The sequence below is a fragment of the Antennarius striatus genome, chromosome 21 (genome assembly GCF_040054535.1).
Source record: "Antennarius striatus isolate MH-2024 chromosome 21, ASM4005453v1, whole genome shotgun sequence".
NCBI lineage: Eukaryota > Metazoa > Chordata > Actinopteri > Lophiiformes > Antennariidae > Antennarius > Antennarius striatus.
In genome coordinates this window covers 12,543,940-12,565,703 of record NC_090796.1, presented here as the reverse complement: position 1 = coordinate 12,565,703, position 21,764 = coordinate 12,543,940, and the positions used below count along the sequence as shown (strand labels likewise).

The following is a 21,764-nucleotide window of genomic DNA, read 5'->3' as shown; positions in this document are numbered from 1 at the left end:
CCAGCACTTTTCTTCCAATGTTTGTGCTATAATATGACGTTTAAATGAGGATCGCAGCGCGGATAAAGGCAGTTAAATCTGTCGCTTCTGCTGAGAAGAAGTGAGTGAATACATGCAGTCCAAGCTAACAAGGGTGACACCTATCCAGCTGTCACCTTTTAGTGAAGGCCAGTGACTACAGAGATTAGTGCTTTAACGTGCAATCACAGACACACACTCACACGGTGACACAAGTTGACACTCTCACAGATGGTATGAAACACTAGCCGAGGTGTGAGAGGACAGCCAGGACAAAACAGATGGATGTAAAATGCAGAGATATGGATGTAAAACAAAGATGGACTTAAAACAAGCTCTTATATGAACAAAAATGTAGTTAAACACACAATAAAGGGAGATACAAAGTGTTGGCAGGAGGGAGGGAGGGAGGCAGGGAGGGACAGCCGCCCTCGTACTTCAGAGCAGGGATTCCAAAGAGCGTCCTCGATTTCGTCACAAGCCCACGGATATGTTACAAACAAAATCAGAGGAAAGAAAATGCCACAGAAAAGAGGCAGATGAGCATGTGGAGAAGACGAGATTCAGTCTGAAGGAGAGCCAGTGTTCCTGTTGCTCCCACAGTACCAAGGACACCATCAGTTGTACAGTAACACTGCCAATTGTCAGATTTACTTCCTCACTCCTTCCTCCTGCTGTCTGTCCATGTGTAGAGGTCCGCTGTCATTGTTTGCTGGTTTGCCCCAATCTACGATCCACATCTTTCATTCAGTGTTCCCTCTTACACTCTCTTTAGTCTTTCCATCACACATTCGGCTGGTGTGGGTGTTTGAGGGAAAAAACGCTGCTCCCCTGGCGCTGATGTCTTTCATACCTCTCTCGTCTTCTGCCGTGGATGTGTAGATATCTATCTGTTGCAATATTACGGTCTCATCCAACGCTTTTTTGCTCTTCCTCGCTCCCGACCGCTGATGTGGAGGAGGAGGAGGGGAGGAGAAGAGATCTGGCTGCCTGAATCGCAGAGTGAAAAAGAGGCTGAAAGGAACGGTGCCTCTCTGCCTCCCTCTGCGTTCACTTTGTCAATGCGTACCTCCCTCCCTCCCTCTCTGCCTCTCTCCCTCCCTCAGTATTCACCATCAAATCACAGTCTCCCAACAGCCTCCTCCATACACACACTGACTCGCACACACACACGCACACACACACACACACACACACACAAACAGTGGTACATGCATGCGAGGTTACACATGCGAGAATATTTAAAAGTCTGCTTGCTATAGCAATTATTATTCAGTGGTAGTGGTCCTCTGGGGGCGACTGATGCTTTGAGATGAGGAAGAACTATAAGAGGAATTGAGAGTGTGAAAAGATGTGTAAGACCAAGAGTGTAGGTCAATAATTTGGGAGGAAGACGTACTATCTTCTATTTCAATAAAACACTTCTTAGATATCAAGCAGCAAGTCCACATACAGTAAGATACAGTAAATACACTGTAAAACTCAATCTTGCTTCCTGTACTTAAAATGCTCAGGTTGTTTTTTTATTAATTACATATTTTCTAATGTATTTACTAAACCAAACTGATCTTATGAATTTGTGTGGGGCCGAGGGAAGCTAAAGAGACACGTAGGATTCTTCAGCCTTGCCACAGGCATGCGCTCTACTTAATACCATTCTAGTTAAGTCTGCTTGTAATTCTGAAATATATCTGGCTGTTTAGGTGCTAAATGTTCCTAAATGTTCCACTGTGTGAAAACAGTTCTTCTGATCCAAAACCACGGCTGGTGGCCTGAATAAAAACAGTAAAGCGAAGGGACGAAACCATCAGTCAGTCACAATGCTCTGTCAAATGCAGACGTCTCAAACTGCTTCCTGCAAGCCCTATACTTTGTTCTTCAAGAATTAGACTGCACACCCATTCAGGAAGTGTGTGCTAAGAAAATAACATCCTGGTGCGTCTCCATCATCCCTCCAGATGGACGTATGCATCATATATATCTCATGCCACTCACTGAGAGTGTAAATATCAAAGTTTAAAATATTTCTTTAGACTGCAGGCATTGATAAGACTGTTCTTTGTTATTTAAAACTGGAATCAAAATGAATGCCAACATGTCACTCAGTTTCACAGAGTCATCACAGAGAGAAAATCTTCAAATCCCTTTACCCCTAGACGAAAAACAGTGTGCAATATTAAATACAGTAATTTTAGAAACATTTGGAGTTGTGTATTGTCTCATTGTTTCATGCTCTACTTTTTTCTTTGTGGATTCACCGGTGTGTTTGTCTGTGTACTGTGTCCTCATCCCGCTGCTGCTGTTCTGTTTCTTAGGCTCGATGCTAAATCTAAAATGTCGTGATGAAAGTTTAATCAGGGCTGTGACTGTTAAAAAGTAACCCCTCATGACAAGTGGTTGTCTTTTGGCATGCACCGTCAGGGTGGAGATGTAGACGAGTTAACAGGAGTGAGCACTTGTGACTCTATCAGGAGGCAAAATATTGGATGACAAAGGCATGTTAGCAAGTGGGGGGAGTGGAGCTAAACGTTGACAGGAAAACTCAAATACGCTGCATGAGGAGGTGCAGGTAAAAGCTTTAGTATTTTGTTCCTAATTTTTTATCTTTCCATATTCATAGTCCTGTAGTCCCGGGACAGTTTTCATCCTCTACTCTGCAGATGACTGGAGCTTCTGGTTTGAAGCTTGAAACTAACAAAGTTGTTTAAATGAATGAAACAAAAACAACAGAAGAGAGCAAATGAAATCGCCCGTTTTGTGACCTTCTGCCCTATATCATCCTTTTTTCCATCCACTGTCTGTCGCTCTGCTCACTTCATCCCACTCAATATTTCACATCCTGTCTAAATGCATCCTTCCATCAAGACAGCTCAGGGAGAGGTGGGGTTTGAAGCCACAGCCTCACGTCTCTGCTGACCCAAGCAGCTGTCTCCTTCACACTCTGTCGATCTTTTTCTCTGTGCAGCTTCACCTTTAACAGCCGTTTTCTGAGAGAGGAAATTGATTATATTTGTATTTCAATTTGGGTTTTCTACTATTCACTAAAATCAGTGAAGTAATATAGATTTCAAAGAAAATTCTATTACTGTACTTCCTATTTATATATGTTGTCTTTCTAAAAGACATTTTAAAATTTGAGAAACACCTGTAAACCTGGTATATGAAAGGGAAGAAAGCATAAACTCTAAATGAAAAAAAAATTGGATTACTATTTACCAGCAGTTTGATAATTCTGCTGAAGCTGGTTAATAAAGTTAGTGACAAATGTTACTAATGTTATATTCTTTTTCCTCTTCTTATCATTATGGATAAAAATACTACTTTTAAATCAGATGTGTAATACACAAATAATATTATGTATAATATACAGTAATAATGTGTGACTGTTTCTCATCTGGAGTTGAAAAAGCTTTCATTCTCTATGAATACAGGAACCTTGTGTTTTTAAACATGCAGGGCACGATGCTGCGCGAGAAAGAGCACGGTTGCTCAGTTTTAGAGTTAAAAAAAAAAGAAGAAGTTGGAATTCTGTGTTAAAAATAGATTTTTCTGCTGAGTGCTGTAGCGGCCCCCCCTTGGAGAGACAACCTGTCCTGTGGCGCTGAAATAATGTGAATTTGTCACCCTTGAGACAAATAATTAATTATAAAACATTTTCCAAAATAGTAATGCCCATCGCCACAGAAACAGTGAAATTTTCTCAGACATCATATACTGTATGTTCATCAGGATTGGCGGGTGTAAGTGAGTGCCCTCAGTAGTATCTCCAACAGATTCTACTGCTTGTCTTTGTCTGAACCGGTAAAAGCACAAGAATTAAAACACCTGCTGATGTCAGACACGTCCATCGCTCGGCCTGATCGACTGTAGCGACACACGCAAGAATGATTTCTCGTCCCTCATTTACAAAAACAAATAACACATCCATCTTTTCCCTTGTCACTGATGCTGCTACACAATCGATAAAATCAACGCACCTAATTACTGTGTGAAGAGTGTGGTTCGGCGTCTGATTGAGCTGTACACTTCCATTTCAGCAGAACTGGTTCTCCTGTTCTAATGCGTGCTGGTAACCTACTTCGGTGCACCATTAGCTCCCATTTTAAGCTTTAAGCCCTGAGCAGTGCTGAAGACAGAGTGGAACCAAAACATATGTTTTTCTGAGCTTTAGGATAAAGGAAGAAAGTTCCCTTCAGTGCATTGGTTTGGGCCTGGAGCCAGGGCTACGAATTCTGCAGGGAGCTGTGGTAGCTACTCAGCAGGCATGTCTTCCATGCAAGCTGGTATACAAGGGTAAACAACCAAGGTTATGAATGATTAAAAGCTTATTGAGGCAATGGGACCACACATCTTTAATCGATTCTTTTTGTTGTAAATGCCAAAAAACAGTGTTGTTTAGGGCTCATTTAATCAAAATGCTGCAACGTGGCGAAAACAACTAATATAATAATCTATGATGTTTTTGACAGAAGGGAGTATGAAAGTTAACGCATAAACAAGAAGGTAAATTAACTTTGAGGAGGTTATATGACCAAATATGTTTGTTGTTTTGTCATAATACATCTCACAAAGTTGTCGCTGGACAAGTGGAAGAAATTTTAAAATTTTATGTGAACTTTGTGATCCTGAAGTCATTTTTCATTTTGTCCAGGGTCTAATAAGTAGAGCAAGATTAAATGTATTATTTTTCAGTCTCTATGTTAATGTCACTCAGCGAGAAACTGATTGCTGCTGAACTTGAATTAAAAAGCCAAATGTTATTTAACTGAGAGGCAAATGTTTGCATTTGAAATGTGTTGAAGTATAAAGTAACATTAAATAGAAATACTCGAGCTAAATAAAAGTACCATCATAATTGTACTTGAATTTTGTATTAAAGTATTTTTACCTTCCACAGATACATTTCACCACCGCCCGGAAGTTTGTTTGTCTTATCACTCTCCCTTCAGCACATCTCACTTATTATCTTTGTATGATAAAGAAATGAACACCCAGGCTGTAATAAACTAAAATTAAAAAGGGACTCCATTAGCATCAAAGATAGGACTATTTACTCTGCATACTACAGGCGAGTGAATGAGCTGTTGACTAACCCGTGGGCTTGGACTTAAAGCAGCCTGTCACATCTCTGTTGACTGATAGTGTGGTGTGGTTAATTCAGGGAGGAAATTATCCTCCGGAGCACATTACGATAATTCGCTCATTATGAATCCCAGAACACTCTTGATTGAGACAAACAAGCATTTGTACTCAAAAGGTCATGTGGCGTTGTGCTGAATGTTGACTCCAGGCTCCAGCCATACTGTCACTGGTGGGTTTTAGAGAGAGACGCACACAATAATCAGGTCACATCAATCACATTGTCATTTCTGTGTTTCAGTGTGCATTTCTGAGAGTAGTTTTTCAATTGATTTACAATTCTGATTAAATGAAACAAGAAAAAACAAAACATTAAAACCATTTCAGGCTCATGAACAGCTCCTCAAAAATTTATACCTTCCACTTAACAATGCTATATACTACGCACATCAATCAAACTCTGCAACATATTTTAAAGCTATGCACATTACTGCATTTTCTGTGACTAATTTTATTGAAAATGTTTTCAATATTTGTAAAATGAAAACAGAAATTAACAATGTCTTGGAAGGTGTTCTTTGTTACCATAAATTTAACTGAATATCTATGTCAAACATATTTTCTCTCCCTGTGGCAGCAATTTTCCTGAAATCATAAAGATGAAAATGGAATGAAAAATATTTCAATAAAAAGTCTTTTTACAGGTGTTGAAGTGAGTAAGACAGGAAATGAAGCCAAAGATTTGTATTTTAGGAGATGGCTCAATTCTCCCTCTCTTTTCCTGTGGTAATGAGAAAAATATCACTTGGTTTAATCAAAATAAGATGAAGGAGAAAGGGGACAGGAGATGAGAGGAAACTATTGAGAGAAGGGAAGAGTTATGGAATCTCACAAGTTGGTGAAGAAAATAATTTAAGCAAAAAAGTCAGAAAACAAGACACTGACGAGAAAATACAGAAACAAAGGTGATAATAGTTGATAAAAAACAATTTCTGCCTAAACCAAAAAGGGGTTTTGTGGCAATTTGTTATTTTCCAGTCCATCAGATAACTGATTTAGTAACATAAATTCACAGTTCATCAGTGTTTCTGGATATTTATCAAATTTACTTTTTAAAATTTGAGTTTTGTCTGTTAATGTCTGCATTGCTAGCACTAAACATAAGTCGGGTTTGCTGTGTTTTACATTTGGTCAAAAACCTTTAGATTTTTTTTAACTCAATGAATTCATTGTATGGTAAAGAAATTAAGGAAGATACACAAAAGCATCACAGTCTTCACAATGATGTGGTGAAACAATGACAAATTAAACAAAATGCAGACTCTGGAAAAATGTGTGAAAAAAGATATTCGGTTTGTGTCTGTCCTGTGCAGAATTAGCACTGCTCTCATTCCTAACGTATTTACAGAACATACAAACGGGGGAGATGGGGAAGCAGGAAAATGAGTGGAGGAAATGAGGGATACAAGGACGATGGGGGAGGCGGCAGTCGTTTCTGCAGCTGGACATGATGGAGAGATAACAAGGATAAATAGAGGAGAAGAAAAAAGAAGAGGGACAAGGATAATGTATGAGAGGGTACTGGAGAGAGAGGAAAGGACCTTGGAGCCGGTTGCATCAGCACTCTTTAGGTTCAAACGTGGCCTAGTTAGAACCTAAATGTTTACTAAGAGCAGGTTGTGCTTTACAGTAGTAAAATTGACTGTGTCACAAAATACTTAAAAATTTACACTTTTCAAGTGCTCTTGTTGTGTAATTGTGTTGGAAATTGAACCAACTCTGTAAAATGTGACCTCTCTGGAAATAGGAACAAGCAGCATGGTGCATTACAGTGGATGATTTTAAAAAGATTCAAATCTTAAGCAGAAGGGTTGTCATCTTTTTATGACGCATATAAAAAATGGTCCCTACATTACCCACAATTCAACAAATCCGAACTGTCATATTCAGTCATATTATGCTAATAGGGAACATAGGGGAACGCTGACTCAAGCAGAGACAAGGATCTTACTCACACACTTGTTATTTTACATGTGGTCTTCAGAGGTGGTTGACGCTGACTCAAGTGACATTCCACCAGTAGCTGATCAGGTGATCAGCTACTGGTGGAAGATGTACTTAGATATTTAACTACTTAACTACTTAATTACGACCGGTACCCTGGTACAGTATTACTAATTTCTCGCTAACTGTAGAGAAAGAGTTGCAAGCAACATTTCCTGAATTAAACTTTCACTCCATAATGTATCAGTGAAGGATCATTTTTCTACTATATTGTTCAATCATAAATATTGACACATCTATCATTTGGTTTTCACTCCACTGTCCAATAGCTATTTAAGGGATATTTGTAGTTTACTTTTTATAGTACTGGGTTTTCACTATGGCATCAATTTAGTCAAATGTTAGTGCACAACAATAGTTAGATATAATTATATGTTATATTATTATATTATATATTTTATTAAATCGTGCATCAATAAACTAATTCCAGAAACCAACCTGTTACTTGTTATCAAATGAACATTTTGAAAAGGGACCTTGGTAGGAACAGATCCTTCTGAATAGCTGGTGTAACAAAGAAGAAGAGAGGAAAAGAGGAAGAAAAGAGAGGAAAGGACAGATTTAGGAATCAAGCAAAAGTGCGGAACTGGATGGAGGCGAAAGAGTGTAGATGAAACTGGCAGTGAGAAAGAGAGATTAAACAGCAACAAAGCTTACCGGAGCAAGATAAGGAGTAAATGAGAGCAGGGAGGCAGAGCATTTAGAGAACGAGAGAACACAGGAGTGAGAGGAGGAGAGAAAAGAGAGTGCAGCTTGAGGCGAAGAAATAAGAGATCCTCATTGTAAGAATAAAAGAACGGGAGCTTGTGGAATGTGGAAGGCATGATTAAAAAGACTGTTCCTGGATCTATACAAGCATTAAAAATGATAATGCACATCTGCGGGACCGTTTCTTGTCCTTCTCTGTCTTGCTTACTTCATGGTCACATGGCCAACCACGACATGCATACAATCTGGCCTCAATAACACAAAGCTTTTCATTTCAGAACTCGTTCCTGGTCATCTCAGCAGATCCATGTTGCTACTCTTGCTCCCTCAGGCATTATAAATACTCCATTATAACTTGTTGACTTGCACTCTGGAGCCTCATGGCATGTTGACGGACCTCTCTGCAGACAAAACTAATCAAAGGCATCATCATTAGGTGCGCCATTTGACAGGCAGACCGCACTGATTGAGTTATTTCACCACATCACATGTCCCCAGGCCTCTGTCTAAACCCTGCCTGATGGTTCATAATCTATTGTAGCTAAACTCAACAGGGTTAAGCTAATAGCCAGATCTAATGCTGATGAAGTCCTGCATAGATACCCAGAGGGCGACCGTGTCTCAATCTCCTTGTCTCCAGATCACATAATTATTACTGTTCCAGCTCGCGCTGTCGCTGGAGTGCACCAGGAAGTGGCGGGCACAGGCAGGCCTCTGATTGGAGGTCTCTGGAGATGAGATGAATGCCAGCTGGCAGCAAGTGCAGGCCAGACTGCCAGGCTCAGTTGCAGAGATCTGAGGGACAATATAATGCTGGCACACACAGTCTGCTTGTTCTCATTCGGGATGTATGTCTGTGTATGACAGCAAGTGCATGTGTGTGTGCGAGTGTGTTTGTCTGCCATTTTAGACCGGAGAGTAGCTTACTTTAAGCAGATCCTTGTGGAAATTTTGGCCGTCATTCAGCCCTTCCAGGTTGCCGATGAACTGCGTGCACGACATCCTCTTGCCAATATTCTGAAAAAACAAACTCATAATGAAGTGAATTCTTTATTTGTTTTCTGGAAGTGCTCATAAACCATCATATTTTACTCTTAAAATGAAATTCATTATGAATTGAATATCGGTTAATTCTACTTATTGAGTCCTCATTTCTTTAGAATAACAAAATCAAGGGTTGAGATCAAATAAAAAAAGATGATATAATAATAATGTGAGATTCACAGTGATTCCAGTTAGCGCTGGAAGGATTTGTCTGTAAAGCCAGGTACTGAACCCTGATTCTCCTTTGAATCTATAACACTAATTAAGATGAAATGGTTTATTTAGATTTGTGTTATTTTCAAAAAAGATCAGGATTAATTTTTAAAAAAATTTACAAAGTGAAACCTGCATCACTTGAAGAAATGATGATAGCAAGAAAGATTAACTTTCTTTATCTGCAAATTTCTCTAGTGCAACTGATTCATATGCCACAATGATCATTGATCACATCCACACACACACCTCACCTACAAAACAAACACTAACACACTGCTTATTACTCACTTGGCCATGCAGATCTGTGTTCAACAGCATGAGGGCGCAGGTCAGAGTGTGAACTGCATCTATAGAGAACAACCCGAGAACTCAAATTATTTTTGTTGTCAAATTTATTACTAATTAGCTAAATTAATTAAAAAGCCAAAACACAACAAGATTTTCACATTTTAAGTATTCAATTAAATTAAATTAAATTAAATTTTACAAGCCAAAAACAACAGTTAAAACAATTTAACAGATTAAACCAGTGCATAATGACTATTTTAACTAAAGTAATAGATGCTGTGTCTACTTCACTAGTAGTTTAATTATAAACAAATGGTAAAGAGATCTGTCTTGTCGTCTGTGTATGTACAGTATATGTGATAAATCAATCACTGAGTCACTGAGTACTACCCCCCCCCCACACACACACACATATTAGTCAATATTAATTAAATATACATTGCAATGAACAAGTCTTTTCCATAATACATGAGGCACCAATTTTTTAAACATTTAAACACACATCTTTTTTTTCATTCATAAGGATTTTTATGCTTATTTTTGTTTCCATTTTTAGTATTCACATGAATGTTGTGTGGCTATTGCATCGATTCCAGAATAGCACTGATTATACGTGTGAAAAAGGCTTCCGGACTTCCCTCTGATGTTTTCTGACTGATCTACCCCAGCTCTCTGTGCTGTCCTGATGCACGGATAGCCGGATGGAGCTGGTGTATCGTAATGGGAGATAACGTACACTGCTGAGGAGAGAAGCTGTACATACACTGTAGGTGATAATGCTTGTAGGCTCATCACCGTAAGCAATGTCTCTGACATTAAAAATTACTTTCAAGTTGTTATAATGAAATATTGATTCTAGCTGCTGTAAGGATGTCAGATTGTATTAAATATTTAGACATATTTTGTATTAATTTGTACGATGCTGGTGCTTGGAAACATACCCTGGTGTACTCACCCTCTGATGGTATGACTCTTGGGTTGCAGTCCAAGTAACGCTTAGAAAAGTGTGACAGCACCCTCTCCCTCTCTTGAGTCTCACCCATCAGAGCAAACTGCCTGAGGAAAGTCCTGCAGCCAATCACACAGGGACAGCAGACAACAAGAACTTCCATTACAGGTTAAAGATACTACATTTTATGTTGCAATATTTATCATGTCACTAGCAATAAAATATAAAGCGTGTAAAGTTGTACAACTGTGTGTGATCTCTGTGCATTCTGAATATGTAATCATATAAATGTGGCTGTCGAATAAAAACAATTAATGAACAGAGTTTGAAAATGTCAGAGAGTATTTATTCAGTGCAGTTTTTAGAAACTTAATATCTGTTATATTTCTTGCTAAGGTTTTACTTTATAAAGCACATGATGCTTCCTTACAAAATAAAATGTCAAGATTCTGTGAAAACTGTCTCACATCATGTATTGTGTTGTGTTATATCTGCCCTCACACTCAAATGCAAGACCAAAGCTGCTCTAGAAAGCAGAGTTCAACAGTGTAGAGTAGCCATGACACAGCAATGAACATGAAATGAAAGATCTCTTTCTTACTTTCACATCATACATGAAATATATCGAACACTTATTGTAATTACATACATTTAAAATTACACATACCTGTATTTATGTGTTGAGTTCGCTTTAGTGTGTGTTCTTACCGCAATGCTTGGTCAAGAGTGAGGCCTGTGAAGTTGAAGAAAGTCAGATACTCCTCTGCGACCATTCGGCTGAAGTCATTACTGTAGGCAGAAATACATTCATGTAGTAATATTTACAGATGAATATGTGAAATTTAAAAAAAGAAGAATCAAAAAAAAGAAAAAACCCCAGCTACTGTAAAATCACAACAGGACAACCAAACAATAAATGCTTTTAAATCAGTGTTATTCTGCAGCTCAGCCTTGAAGGAATGCAGATCAACAGAAGCAGAGAGCATTATAGAATATAAAGTGTAACTGTGTAGTAAAATTAATGTGTTAAACCTTGTGCTTTGACCTGCGACCCAGTATGTTAAATATACAACATAATTTCACAGCTGAAAGAAATGTAATGGTTTTAAATTGCTTGTCCACTGTTTAATTTTGAAGGTTTTACGATGTCATGTGTACTTCCTGTCATCCCAACCATGTGATCGCATTGATTCATTTCACCTGTCAATGATTAGCTTTACTCTTAGTTTCCTCCTCACTATTTTGACATCTTACTTTCGTGTGATAGAATGTTTATTGTGCTTTTTTAAAATTTGCCTTCTTCCTCAATATTTACATGTGAAGACTGTTGTTTCAGTTTACCTGGCTCAACCTCTTTATAAACCTTCAGGTTGAATAAATCTCACTCAGTCTCACTCAGTCCCCTGTGTCTACATCTGGGTCAGTTTCCTTCTTTTCTTGTTGTACCTTTGTAACTCATGGATAAAGTGAATTTGTAAAAGTATGCGCTGACATAAAAACAACAGTTTGTCTCTGTCTCCCCTTCACATTTCTGAGTTATTATATCCTCGATTCCTTTTTTTGAACCCTTTCCTTGCTCTTTCACCTGTGATGCAAGTGAAAGAAGTAAGGAGACGAGATGCGGACGGAGGAATTAAGGCAACAGACATTTAACAAAGTCTGTGTACCAGAGCTGTCATTTTAGAAGTGACATCAGTTAAATATGTGTGACAGATGAATCATCTGTCCATTGAGTCCTCACACAATGCTCCTTCTGCAAGCCTCATTTTAGCAATTTCAGGATTTATGCTAATAAATAATTTTCCACACTAATATGTCATATATCCCTGTGAGTGGACAGCAGCTAACAACTACATATCCTGCTGCAAATCAAATGTGAACAGAACAGCGATAAACACTCCATAAAGATTTCTAACAACAATTCAACAAGTCAACAATTCATGTGCATCCAAAGCTGTTTAAATCAATCCACTGGACTTTAAGAAAGTTTTTTGACAGCATTTTGACTCTTATCCAAGAGCCTTCTTCAGTTCTCAAGGTGAAACTGAAGAAAGTTTCTAAAATTCAAGTGGATTGATTTAAACAGCTTTGGATAACCATGACCTGGATAACTGAGAACCTACACAGACAATATATATGCAAACATTTTTACGGAGGCTCCAAATTTCACAAGAAGTAATTTTTCCAGTTATTCTGACACCTACTTTAACATGCAAACTGTTCTGGCTAATTCATGCCGTGGCTACACATTGTGCTCCTGCACATTGCTGCAGCAGCACATTTCCTAAAATTACAAAAATATAATTTTGTGCAACTTTTTAAAGCTGATGAATGGATTTTCTAACTAAAATGGTTAAAACTAAATAGATTTTCTAACTTAAGTGGTTAAAACTTGAAACCATATTACAAAATATGTTTGGGCAAAGAATTACATACACTTAAAAACTATACCCAGAAATCTATCATGCTTCTGTGAAGATGAGTGTAGAGTTGAGTTGCTCCAGTATGCACACATGAACTTACTTCTTACTGAGGTGGCGGGCCACATCGGACTTCCTGAAGCCATCCAAATTGAAAAGTCGCTTGGCCAAGCGCTTGGCGGCGGCCACATCGGCTCGGTGACTGCCATTTGTGAGGGTATCGCTGCTGCCCAGACCCAGCCTGTCACTGAGGTCCTGGTCCACCTCGGAATCCGTTGCCAGACGGGCCTTCTCACGGCTGAGTCGGGTCACAGGTTGAAAGGTGGATAAAAATAGACAAAGTGGAAATGAACTTAAAAGAGCAAGACGTGGCAAAACTAATAGTCGGGGTGAAAGGGATCCAGCACTGGAGGAGAGGAACCTGTAAGTCACTACTATAAATAAATGAAAAGGAAAGGGGCAAAGCAGAAAAAAAAATGATGGTGATAATACACAAGCGACTGCAGTTTATCAGTTACTTAATAGTATGAATAAATAATGCTAATAATATATGTGATCTGTGCAGCACTGGTCTGTAATTAGTTTCTAGTTGTGGTGTCCTGCAGTGTGACAAGAATACTAATGAGAGAGAGATTAAAACATCAAGCTGATCAAGAGGATGGAATTTAAAGCAAGCAGAAATATATTTCGAATTAAAAAACGTGTGTGATGAAAAGTGATTAGATAGAAAAACATAGTTTCAAAATATGGACGTAGACATGGAGGATATAATAACGCTATAGAGCTGAAATAAAACCGATATTCTACTTAAATGAATTTAGTAGAACATATGCAAATTATTTCATATAAAAAGGCAACATTTGGTGTGATTCTAAACTTTAATAATTACATTCAAAGTGTCACTTTGCTGACTTTTGCACTTCCTTGTTATCACTTCCTAATTAAGCTTCTTCAAAGCATTAGCCAGTTCACAAGTGCAAGACGGAATAGGTCTGAATTATTCTGCGATAATAATTTAAGTATGTTATGTCACACTGCGCTGCAAGAGAACTATTTTTCTATTTTTGTTGAAATATGGATGAAACGAGGTAGCTGGGTTCAGTTACTCAGAATTCCACCTCATGCTGACATTTGTCACTGCTGTCAAGAGCAATTGTGACAACTCTAGCCACGCCAGCCGGCCAGAGAAAACAGCCCAACAGCTGAGAGTTTAATACAGAAAGGCAGAAACACTTCCTGAACAAGTGGAGCTCTCATTTAGATTTCTCAGTTTGAGGAACAAGTCAACAAAGTCCCAAGGCCTAGATTCCCACATCACATTTGTGTGCTGTCAATGAGTCAAACAAAATCACACCAGAGAAAACAGTAATTAATGATGCACTCTTCTTAAGAAAGCTGCAAGGGGTAATTTCACAAAGTACTCTCTGAATCTTGTGCTTCTGTCATGGAAGTCCACAGGCAGCCCGATCTAATGCCCAAGAAAGTAAATGCTCACATTTAATCACAGAAGATGCATCTGTGTTAGATGGACCAGGCACTAAATCATCTCGTGTAAACCAGTTGGTGTGGGCAGAAGGTAATCAGGGATGTTTTACAGCATGAGAAAGATGGTATCCCATGAAGGATTAATAGTTGAAGGGTGTAGTGATACATTTTGTACTCTTTGACCCAGGAGGTCACACCGACATAGCCAGGTAATCATCCCTCTTATCAAGGCCTACGTGGGTCTCAAAAGGTCACTGAAAAAGTAAACAATACATGCATCCTCCTATTTCTTTGACCAGTACGCCTATACGATTACAGGGATCCATCATCCTGCTTGGATCAATAGCAAAAAATTGCTCAGAAGTGTGAATGGACTACAAGCCATAATGAAGACGTGTATAAGTTCCTGCATGTTGGTCATTTTAAAAAAAATACAGGAATCCTAAGGTGTTCCTTAGAGTATTTTTTAGTAAACCTTTTTGACAAATGACTGTCGTAAACCTGAAGTATCCAAAGAACACCTATTAATGATCTTCAAAAAAGACACTACTCCAGTGTTCTCACAACCAGTTTCGCTTTAACAAAGAATCAGCACATCAAGAAACCTTTCAGAGTTGCACCCACATGTAAACGACAAGCTTGTGCATATCACATTCAGATGCTAAAGAATACCTTCACAAACATATACTTTTTACCATCATCTTGGTCAAGCATGTTAGCACGAAAATTCATGCTAGTATGAATCCTGGTATGGCAGTTTTATAGTTTTGCAAGCATTTAGTTTTTTGACTTGATGATGGCATTAGATGAGGCCTGGTGGGGTCTGTACATAATAAAGACATGATGATAGGCCGGTTTTAGCATTCATCGTTTAGGGGCCATGAATATCCATACCAAATTTCAGTGCAGTTTATCCAACTGAAGCAGTAGAGTCACGGCAATGTCACAAAGCTCCTCTGAGGACTTTGGGTATGCAGTGTCACAGTTTTCTCAAAAAAGACCTGCTCTACATCAAGCATTGCAGAAAAAAGTATACAGTGTTAGACTTTTGGTTTGTGGCCCATAATAGTACACAAATCTTGTGATGTATTTGTTGGAACATACCTGTGGGAAGACCGCCTCGACAAATACCTCTCCTCCTCCACTGTGGATGAACTGTGACAGCAGAAGACAGAGTATGTCCTCATTGCCGTCCCATGAGCGACACCCAGACTGTTCGCTTGACTGACCCCTCCTCTCATCCTGGACACATGATATGAACGCATCGCCGTCCAGTCCAGAGAGCATGAGCTAAGGCAGAACAACACCTGTAGTCTCTCCCGGGAGGCCTGCAGACATTCCTTCGCTCTGAGTCTGACTGAGACTTCATTGGTTCCTTCTTTCAGTTTTCTACTTTCTCACTCTCCCTCTGTGTTTGCTGTCATTCGATCCTCACAGCAAGATTCCTTCCCCAAAAGCAAAAGCGCTGGTTGTACTGCATCGCCGCTCCTTCTCTATCTTTCCCCCTCTGAGGCTGTTTGCTGTTTTTTCTGCCCCCCACCACTGTGTAAACTCTCACTGTCCCTTGCTGACCTTGGGTTGGAAGCATGGCTGGAAACCTGGCTTTCTACCCCACCACTCATTCCTCACTCTGTCTTTCTCTTCAATTCCAACCACACAGACTGAGAACATCCCTGTTACAAATCCCACACTACCTTAATTGTGGTCTGAATTTTAACACACCTACAAAGAAAACAAACATATAAGGTATCGTGTTTATACTCACTGCAATATGCTTTGGGTGTGTGCCTTCAAAATGTTTCCTCTACAAACATGACTGGCAAGAGTAAAGAAACTTGTTGTCTTTTGTCGACTATTGTATAGCACGTTTACAGCATATTCTTCATCAAGGTCTGCAGCAGTGCTCATAATCCCAAGATAAAGCAGCAGTCTAGTTTAGGGCTCCACCACCTCATGACCGAACCCCTTCACAGTCCACTGGGCAGCTTTGCACAATAAACCACTGTCTGGTGGTGCGGACCATCTGAAAAAGGCTGAAGGAAGCTATGAATAGGTGGGGGGGAATTCCATTTTTTATCAAAATGTGGAGGAGCCTTCAGGAATATTTGTTCTGAATTCCACAGATGCCAGAGTTGGGTTGGTTACAGAACTACAATAGAGTCAGTGCTGCAAATATATACCTGAGTGATTTTATTATCACCTGAACAGGAAGTTGAGTTAAAAATATCTTAAAACTCATTTTATTAAAAAAAAAAAAAAAAGGAAGCACAAGTGAAGCTGCTGTTGTTAACTTCTCGTGGAGTTCTGTTTTGATGATTTTGTCTTGATCACACACGCACACATACACACACGCGCACGCATACATCATAATATTAAAGGCTTACATTATGATCGTTGTCCTCTCCTGCCACCTAGTGGTCAGAGCAACAAAGTGACCTGATGCAGTCCCAACCTCTGCAGTGCTCTCTCAGGGTAAGTTTAAAACAATCTCTCAATCACATTGGAAATATCCTTAAAGATACTGCCGTCTTATTTATAATTCTTAATGTACACAACAATGAGAGCAATGGATTCTGAACATAAAATGAAGTCATCTGTTGGTGGGATTGTGTTGAGAGCTAAAGTGAAGTCTCTGGTAGTCAAGGTGAGTGTTGCTGCTGCAGTAGCCATCTGCCTCTATCACACACTCTCCACCTGTCACAGGATCAGACGCAGCCTTCAAGCGACCTTCACTCATACTTATTGAGCTCCAGAATAGCACTGCAGCACTGCTCTGCACAAAGGGAATGACACAGACCCTCTTTCATTTGGACAGTGACAACAGTCCGTTAACGTGGTTCTGACCTGAAAGGAGTCACTCAAAATTCCAAACTGACATAAAAAACTCATTCTTTTTTATATGCTCACAGGCTGACATGACACCTGCTTCATTTCATGTCTTACTAGAGTTGACTTTAGCTTATGCAACTGCATGTTTTGTGATTATTGAAGAGAATTAGGATTATACTGCTATTGTCTTATTAAAAGTTTCCCGGACCTGCATATAATTCATTTATTTGACCCACTCCTAACCAAAATAATTTCTAATGTAATTCCGGCAGTTAACATGTGAGTGAATATTGAACCAACTGAACAAAAGCTCATGTTGTTCTGTATGGGGGAAGTGTAAACAAGAAACCATTGGAGATACAAACAACCACCATGATAATCGTGAGTTGATGATATGCCTCTAAGTTCTTAATATCATATCTGTGAGCCTATTGCACCGTAACACCAACCGCGGTACTAACTCACCTTGGTAAAGAGAAGGAAAGGTTGCTGTACCAGCTGCTCCCCAGCTGCGTACACTCTCGTCCTCTAGGGGGCGTATCATCTGAACCGCTGCTTAGCCTCTCGCTGGATGGGGCTCGAGTGGCGTCCGAGTCCCCAGTCACGGTAAAGATAGAATCAGACAGACTGGGCCGCTCATCGTGTGCCAGCGGGGCAAAGCTAAGCTGGACGATCTGCCTAGCGCTCTGGCAAACAGGAGCATGGATAGCAGGGGTTAGCGTGGGCAGATCAAAGGTCAGGATTGTTTGGGTGCTAGACGTCAGCAGCTCCTCGCTGTCTAGGCTGTTGTACGACGTTCCTTTGGCTCGGTGAGACTCCATGATGCTTTCAAAGTGGCGGCTAAAGGTGTCTTCTGCAGCACAACGAGGACCAGACACCAAGATGGGGGATTTCAGGGCTGGGTGGTGGTTGTCAAAAAATGTTTCCATTGGTCTAAACAGAAAGAGGGGTTTTAGAAACACTGCAGTGTCCCATTTAAAAAGATTCCATCTATTTTTATCAAGGAAACATCGATAAACAAGACAGCACTGACAGCACACAGACATCTCTCAAGACAGCTCAGTTTCCTCATTATGTAATTGGACCTAAAATCAATTGTCTCGAATAGTTTTAGACTCGTGATATGACTCCTTTACCATGACAACCTACCTGAGAACATTATTTCACAGCTGATGGTTTTTCTTAGGGTGTAGCTCCATAACAGGATAAAACCAAAACAAACTTTGGTTTTGCAGGAAAGTAAAAATAAAAAGTACTTTAACAGAGTCTGTCTATGCCAAGTTATAACTGGACCATTAGAGTTGAGAAACTTTCATGAACCCAAACTCATTTCTGGTCTACTTGAAAAATAGGTTATGAGATCAAAAATCAGAACAAATTTTAGGTCAGAGTAAAATCCTGCCTCCCCTTACATGCCTACGAACATGTGTGTGTATTCGCAGTTGCGTGTGTGACTATGAATGTGTGTGTTTGCTTGTCTACGTTTCATGTATTGATGTTTACCTCTTCAGAAGGTGACCGAACACCTCTGGCTCATCCTCTGCTGCGTACTGCTGTTTCCTGTTATCTCCTTGCATCCTCACACTCGCCCAGCTCACCATCTCTTCCTCTTCATCCTCATCTTCATCTTGCTCATCCTCCCTTCCCTCCCTCATCTCCTGTGCCACCGCCCTATCTGTCCTCCCATAGGCCAGACACCCCAGTGGACTGCTGCCTGTCCCTGAAGTGCCCTGCACGCTGCGGTTACTCCCAAACGCAGAGTCTGCATCATCCTGTTCTGCCAGGAGCACCTCGTCTATGTCCGTCTCACGGTAGCAGCGCAATGGAACAGCGTCCAGGTCGGTTTCTGAGTATTTTAGAGTACGACGAATAATGCCAGTTTTGGGGGAAGTCCCGACAATGGCTGGGGGTGGGGTCACCAGTTCTACCTCCACATGATGCACCTCATGACTGGCAGAAAGCAGAGGTAGAGAGGAAGGAGGAGTTGGTGTGGGAGACTCACTGGAGTTACCACTGGGAGGAGCTGTGGAGGTTTCCAGAGAAGCTGCAGGTGCAGAGAAAACATTCCTCTCTATGTTATCAAAGGTTTATAAAATCAGATAAACTTGATGAAGCTGGAAGCCTGTTGGTAAACTGGTTAAAAATTATAAATCGGAGATGAACTGTGTGAAGTGTTTCCTACAAAGGGTCTAAAATCAATGTTTAATTTGGTTTCTGAAAATCTCTGGACTTTTCTCCCCTAAAAATGAGCACAATGGATTCTGGGGGTGCTGAGGAGGAAGATGCATACATCAAGCTGCCAGATGATATCTACTGCAGCTCTATTAAGGGTACAGAAATACATATTACACCTGAATATGTTGCCACTAATGAAATAAAGACAAATCACCTCCTTCATGTCCCATTGATAAAATATTGTTACACAAAATTATGGATAGGAAATGTGTAAATACCTTATACAAAGGAATAACTTTAAAGTGCAGTATGTATATAAATTTAAGTAGGATATGCTCTCACATTTCTCCATCTTACCACCGGCCTCCTCAGCAGGGGTCCCAAATAAAAACTCCCACTTGGCACGAGCGATCCTCTGACAATGAAGCGAGGGCACGGGCGCTGCACTGCCACTGTCCGTCTACAAGATGCAAAGACAATATAGAGGCAAACTCTGCAGTGAACCATGAAAGGGGTAGTCAGGCATCCTACATCTTACGCATTGAACTTGAGTCAGTAGGAGGGTAACTCCATTACCACAAATACTTAATAAAGGTGTTGCTAGATCGAGTTTAGCAGTTGTGAGAGCCCTACCACAGCTGTTTGCTTCTACTTCTACTTAGGTTAACTTGAAACAACTTTCTCCCTTAAAATATTACTCTTATATCCCTGAGTGGCTGAATTATATCCAACCAAAAATTCATAAGTATCTAAATACATGATGATATCAAGAATAACTTGTACGGTGTTAGAGTTATGGCACTGCCCACCTGTATTCCTGAGGTGGCAACCCCGGTCTCATTGCTTTGGTGACTGGACTGACTGGACTCTGGGGACACACAATCCCTGTCCCCCAAGCTGCCCGTCACCCCACTGGAGCTCCTTGAAGATGACCCTCCTGTTGCTCCGCTCTGATCTCCAACCTGGGGATGGGGCTGCTGCCCACCCCGACAGTCCTCCATGTTATTTCCTTGTTCTTCCTCATCACTACCATCTTCCTCTGGAGAGTCCAGAATCACTGGTCCCAGAAGCAGGATCTCTCTCCTTCTCTGTTCTGCCCGTTTCTGCTGAGCTGTAGGACTGAGGGATCTGCGATGGCGATTGGGTTGACAGTCAGGGGTTTGGTCATTGACAGACCCAAATCCAGGCTCAGTACCTGGTCTTGGACTGTTCTCTACCTGATTTCCCCATTGCTGCATGGATGTCCAGCTCACTGGTGCCTTTTCAACACTCTGATTGATATAAAGCCTGCGAGCAAGTTCTGTGCAGTCGCCTTTCTCAAACAAACTTGGGTCTCCCCTTTTGTCAAGGCTTGGGGACCACGAATCTCTGGTGTATTGTGGGAGTTGACGGCGATGTAGAGTTGGGGTATCCGGTGCTCGGAGTTCTGTTTGGAATAGCCTGGGGTCCCTCATGGGAGAGCTCAGCTCGGTGGGAGGATGAGAGGGACGAATAATACGTGAAGGAATGGCAGGGGAATTTTGAGATGATGATAAAATTGAGGCCTGGTGCTGGGATTTTTGAAGCCAGTCCTTCTGTGTTCCAGAATTATTATGGGAGTTTCTTTGAAGTGACTGTATTTGTAGGATAGGCTTTTCAGGCTGGTGACAATCTGTATTGTCAGTTGCTGGTGTGTGGTGGTCATTTAAAGGGATATTCATCTTCAGTGTTTGCTTAGACTGTTGTGCATTTGAAGTAGAAGTGTGAAACTCACCAGAGTTTGCATCACATGCAGGCTGACCTAAAGCATTGTGCAATGAGGACCCCCTCCCTTCTGTAGGAGTAGAAGATACTTTGGTAGCCTCCTCTGCTACCCTGCAGGTAACTCCAGAGCTATGAGCTGGAGAGGAGGATTTACTGTCGCTTAACTGGTTCAAGCCCTCAATTATATTATTGCCAAGTTGGAGGATCACTCCTTGGGATGAAGTACTCCTTTTACTAGTGCTGTGAATATATCTTTTGGTGCATGGACTGCCTGCCAGAGCTCTGCCATCTTCTCTGTGAAGAGGGGTCTGGGACTCAACACTGGACATTGAGAGAGGAGACTTTTTAGGGTGGTAGCTTTTCTGATCTGATGCTGGGCTCTGACGCAGCCCACAAACAGCTGGGCTCCGGTCTGCAGTGTGGTGTTTGGAGTTTATGCTGATGCTTTGATGACGTTGAACAGGTGATCCAGCCCATGACTGACAACGTGGCTGTCGGTTATAGGATGAGGATGAGGTCTGCTCCAGTGCATGGGCTAGTTTAATCCTCAGTAAAGGAGAGCCGAACTCCTCCACAGCCCTTTGGGTAGCTGCCCTGCCAATGGGGTCCATGGTTTGTTGGCAAAGGTTTGTAGAGAACATCTGTTTTTGACTTCCTGGAGATGGGAAAGTCATCTTAGGACTCGAGCTGCACGATGAATCTGGACTCCCAAACCAAATTGGGTCACTGAGCCTTTTGTAAAAGTG

At 40.7% G+C, this 21,764-nt stretch overlaps 1 protein-coding gene across 1 annotated transcript in view; it reads right to left on the bottom strand.

Annotated features, from left to right (window-relative positions):
• LOC137588799 (PH and SEC7 domain-containing protein 1-like) overlaps nucleotides 1-20,249 on the bottom strand; it is a 37,564-nt gene extending 17,315 nt beyond the window's left edge. The window contains exons 1-9 of the mRNA XM_068306084.1: nucleotides 20,085-20,249; nucleotides 19,618-19,735; nucleotides 18,604-19,144; nucleotides 17,566-18,033; nucleotides 12,890-13,084; nucleotides 11,075-11,155; nucleotides 10,373-10,485; nucleotides 9,418-9,476; nucleotides 8,797-8,886 (exon numbers count right to left, since the gene is read on the bottom strand). Of these exons, the coding sequence (XP_068162185.1) occupies nucleotides 8,797-8,886; nucleotides 9,418-9,476; nucleotides 10,373-10,485; nucleotides 11,075-11,155; nucleotides 12,890-13,084; nucleotides 17,566-18,033; nucleotides 18,604-19,144; nucleotides 19,618-19,627 (1,557 nt within the window). The 5' untranslated portion in view covers nucleotides 19,628-19,735; nucleotides 20,085-20,249. The remainder of the gene's footprint in view (nucleotides 1-8,796; nucleotides 8,887-9,417; nucleotides 9,477-10,372; nucleotides 10,486-11,074; nucleotides 11,156-12,889; nucleotides 13,085-17,565; nucleotides 18,034-18,603; nucleotides 19,145-19,617; nucleotides 19,736-20,084) is intronic.
• Between the last annotated feature and the right edge of the window lie 1,515 nt (nucleotides 20,250-21,764).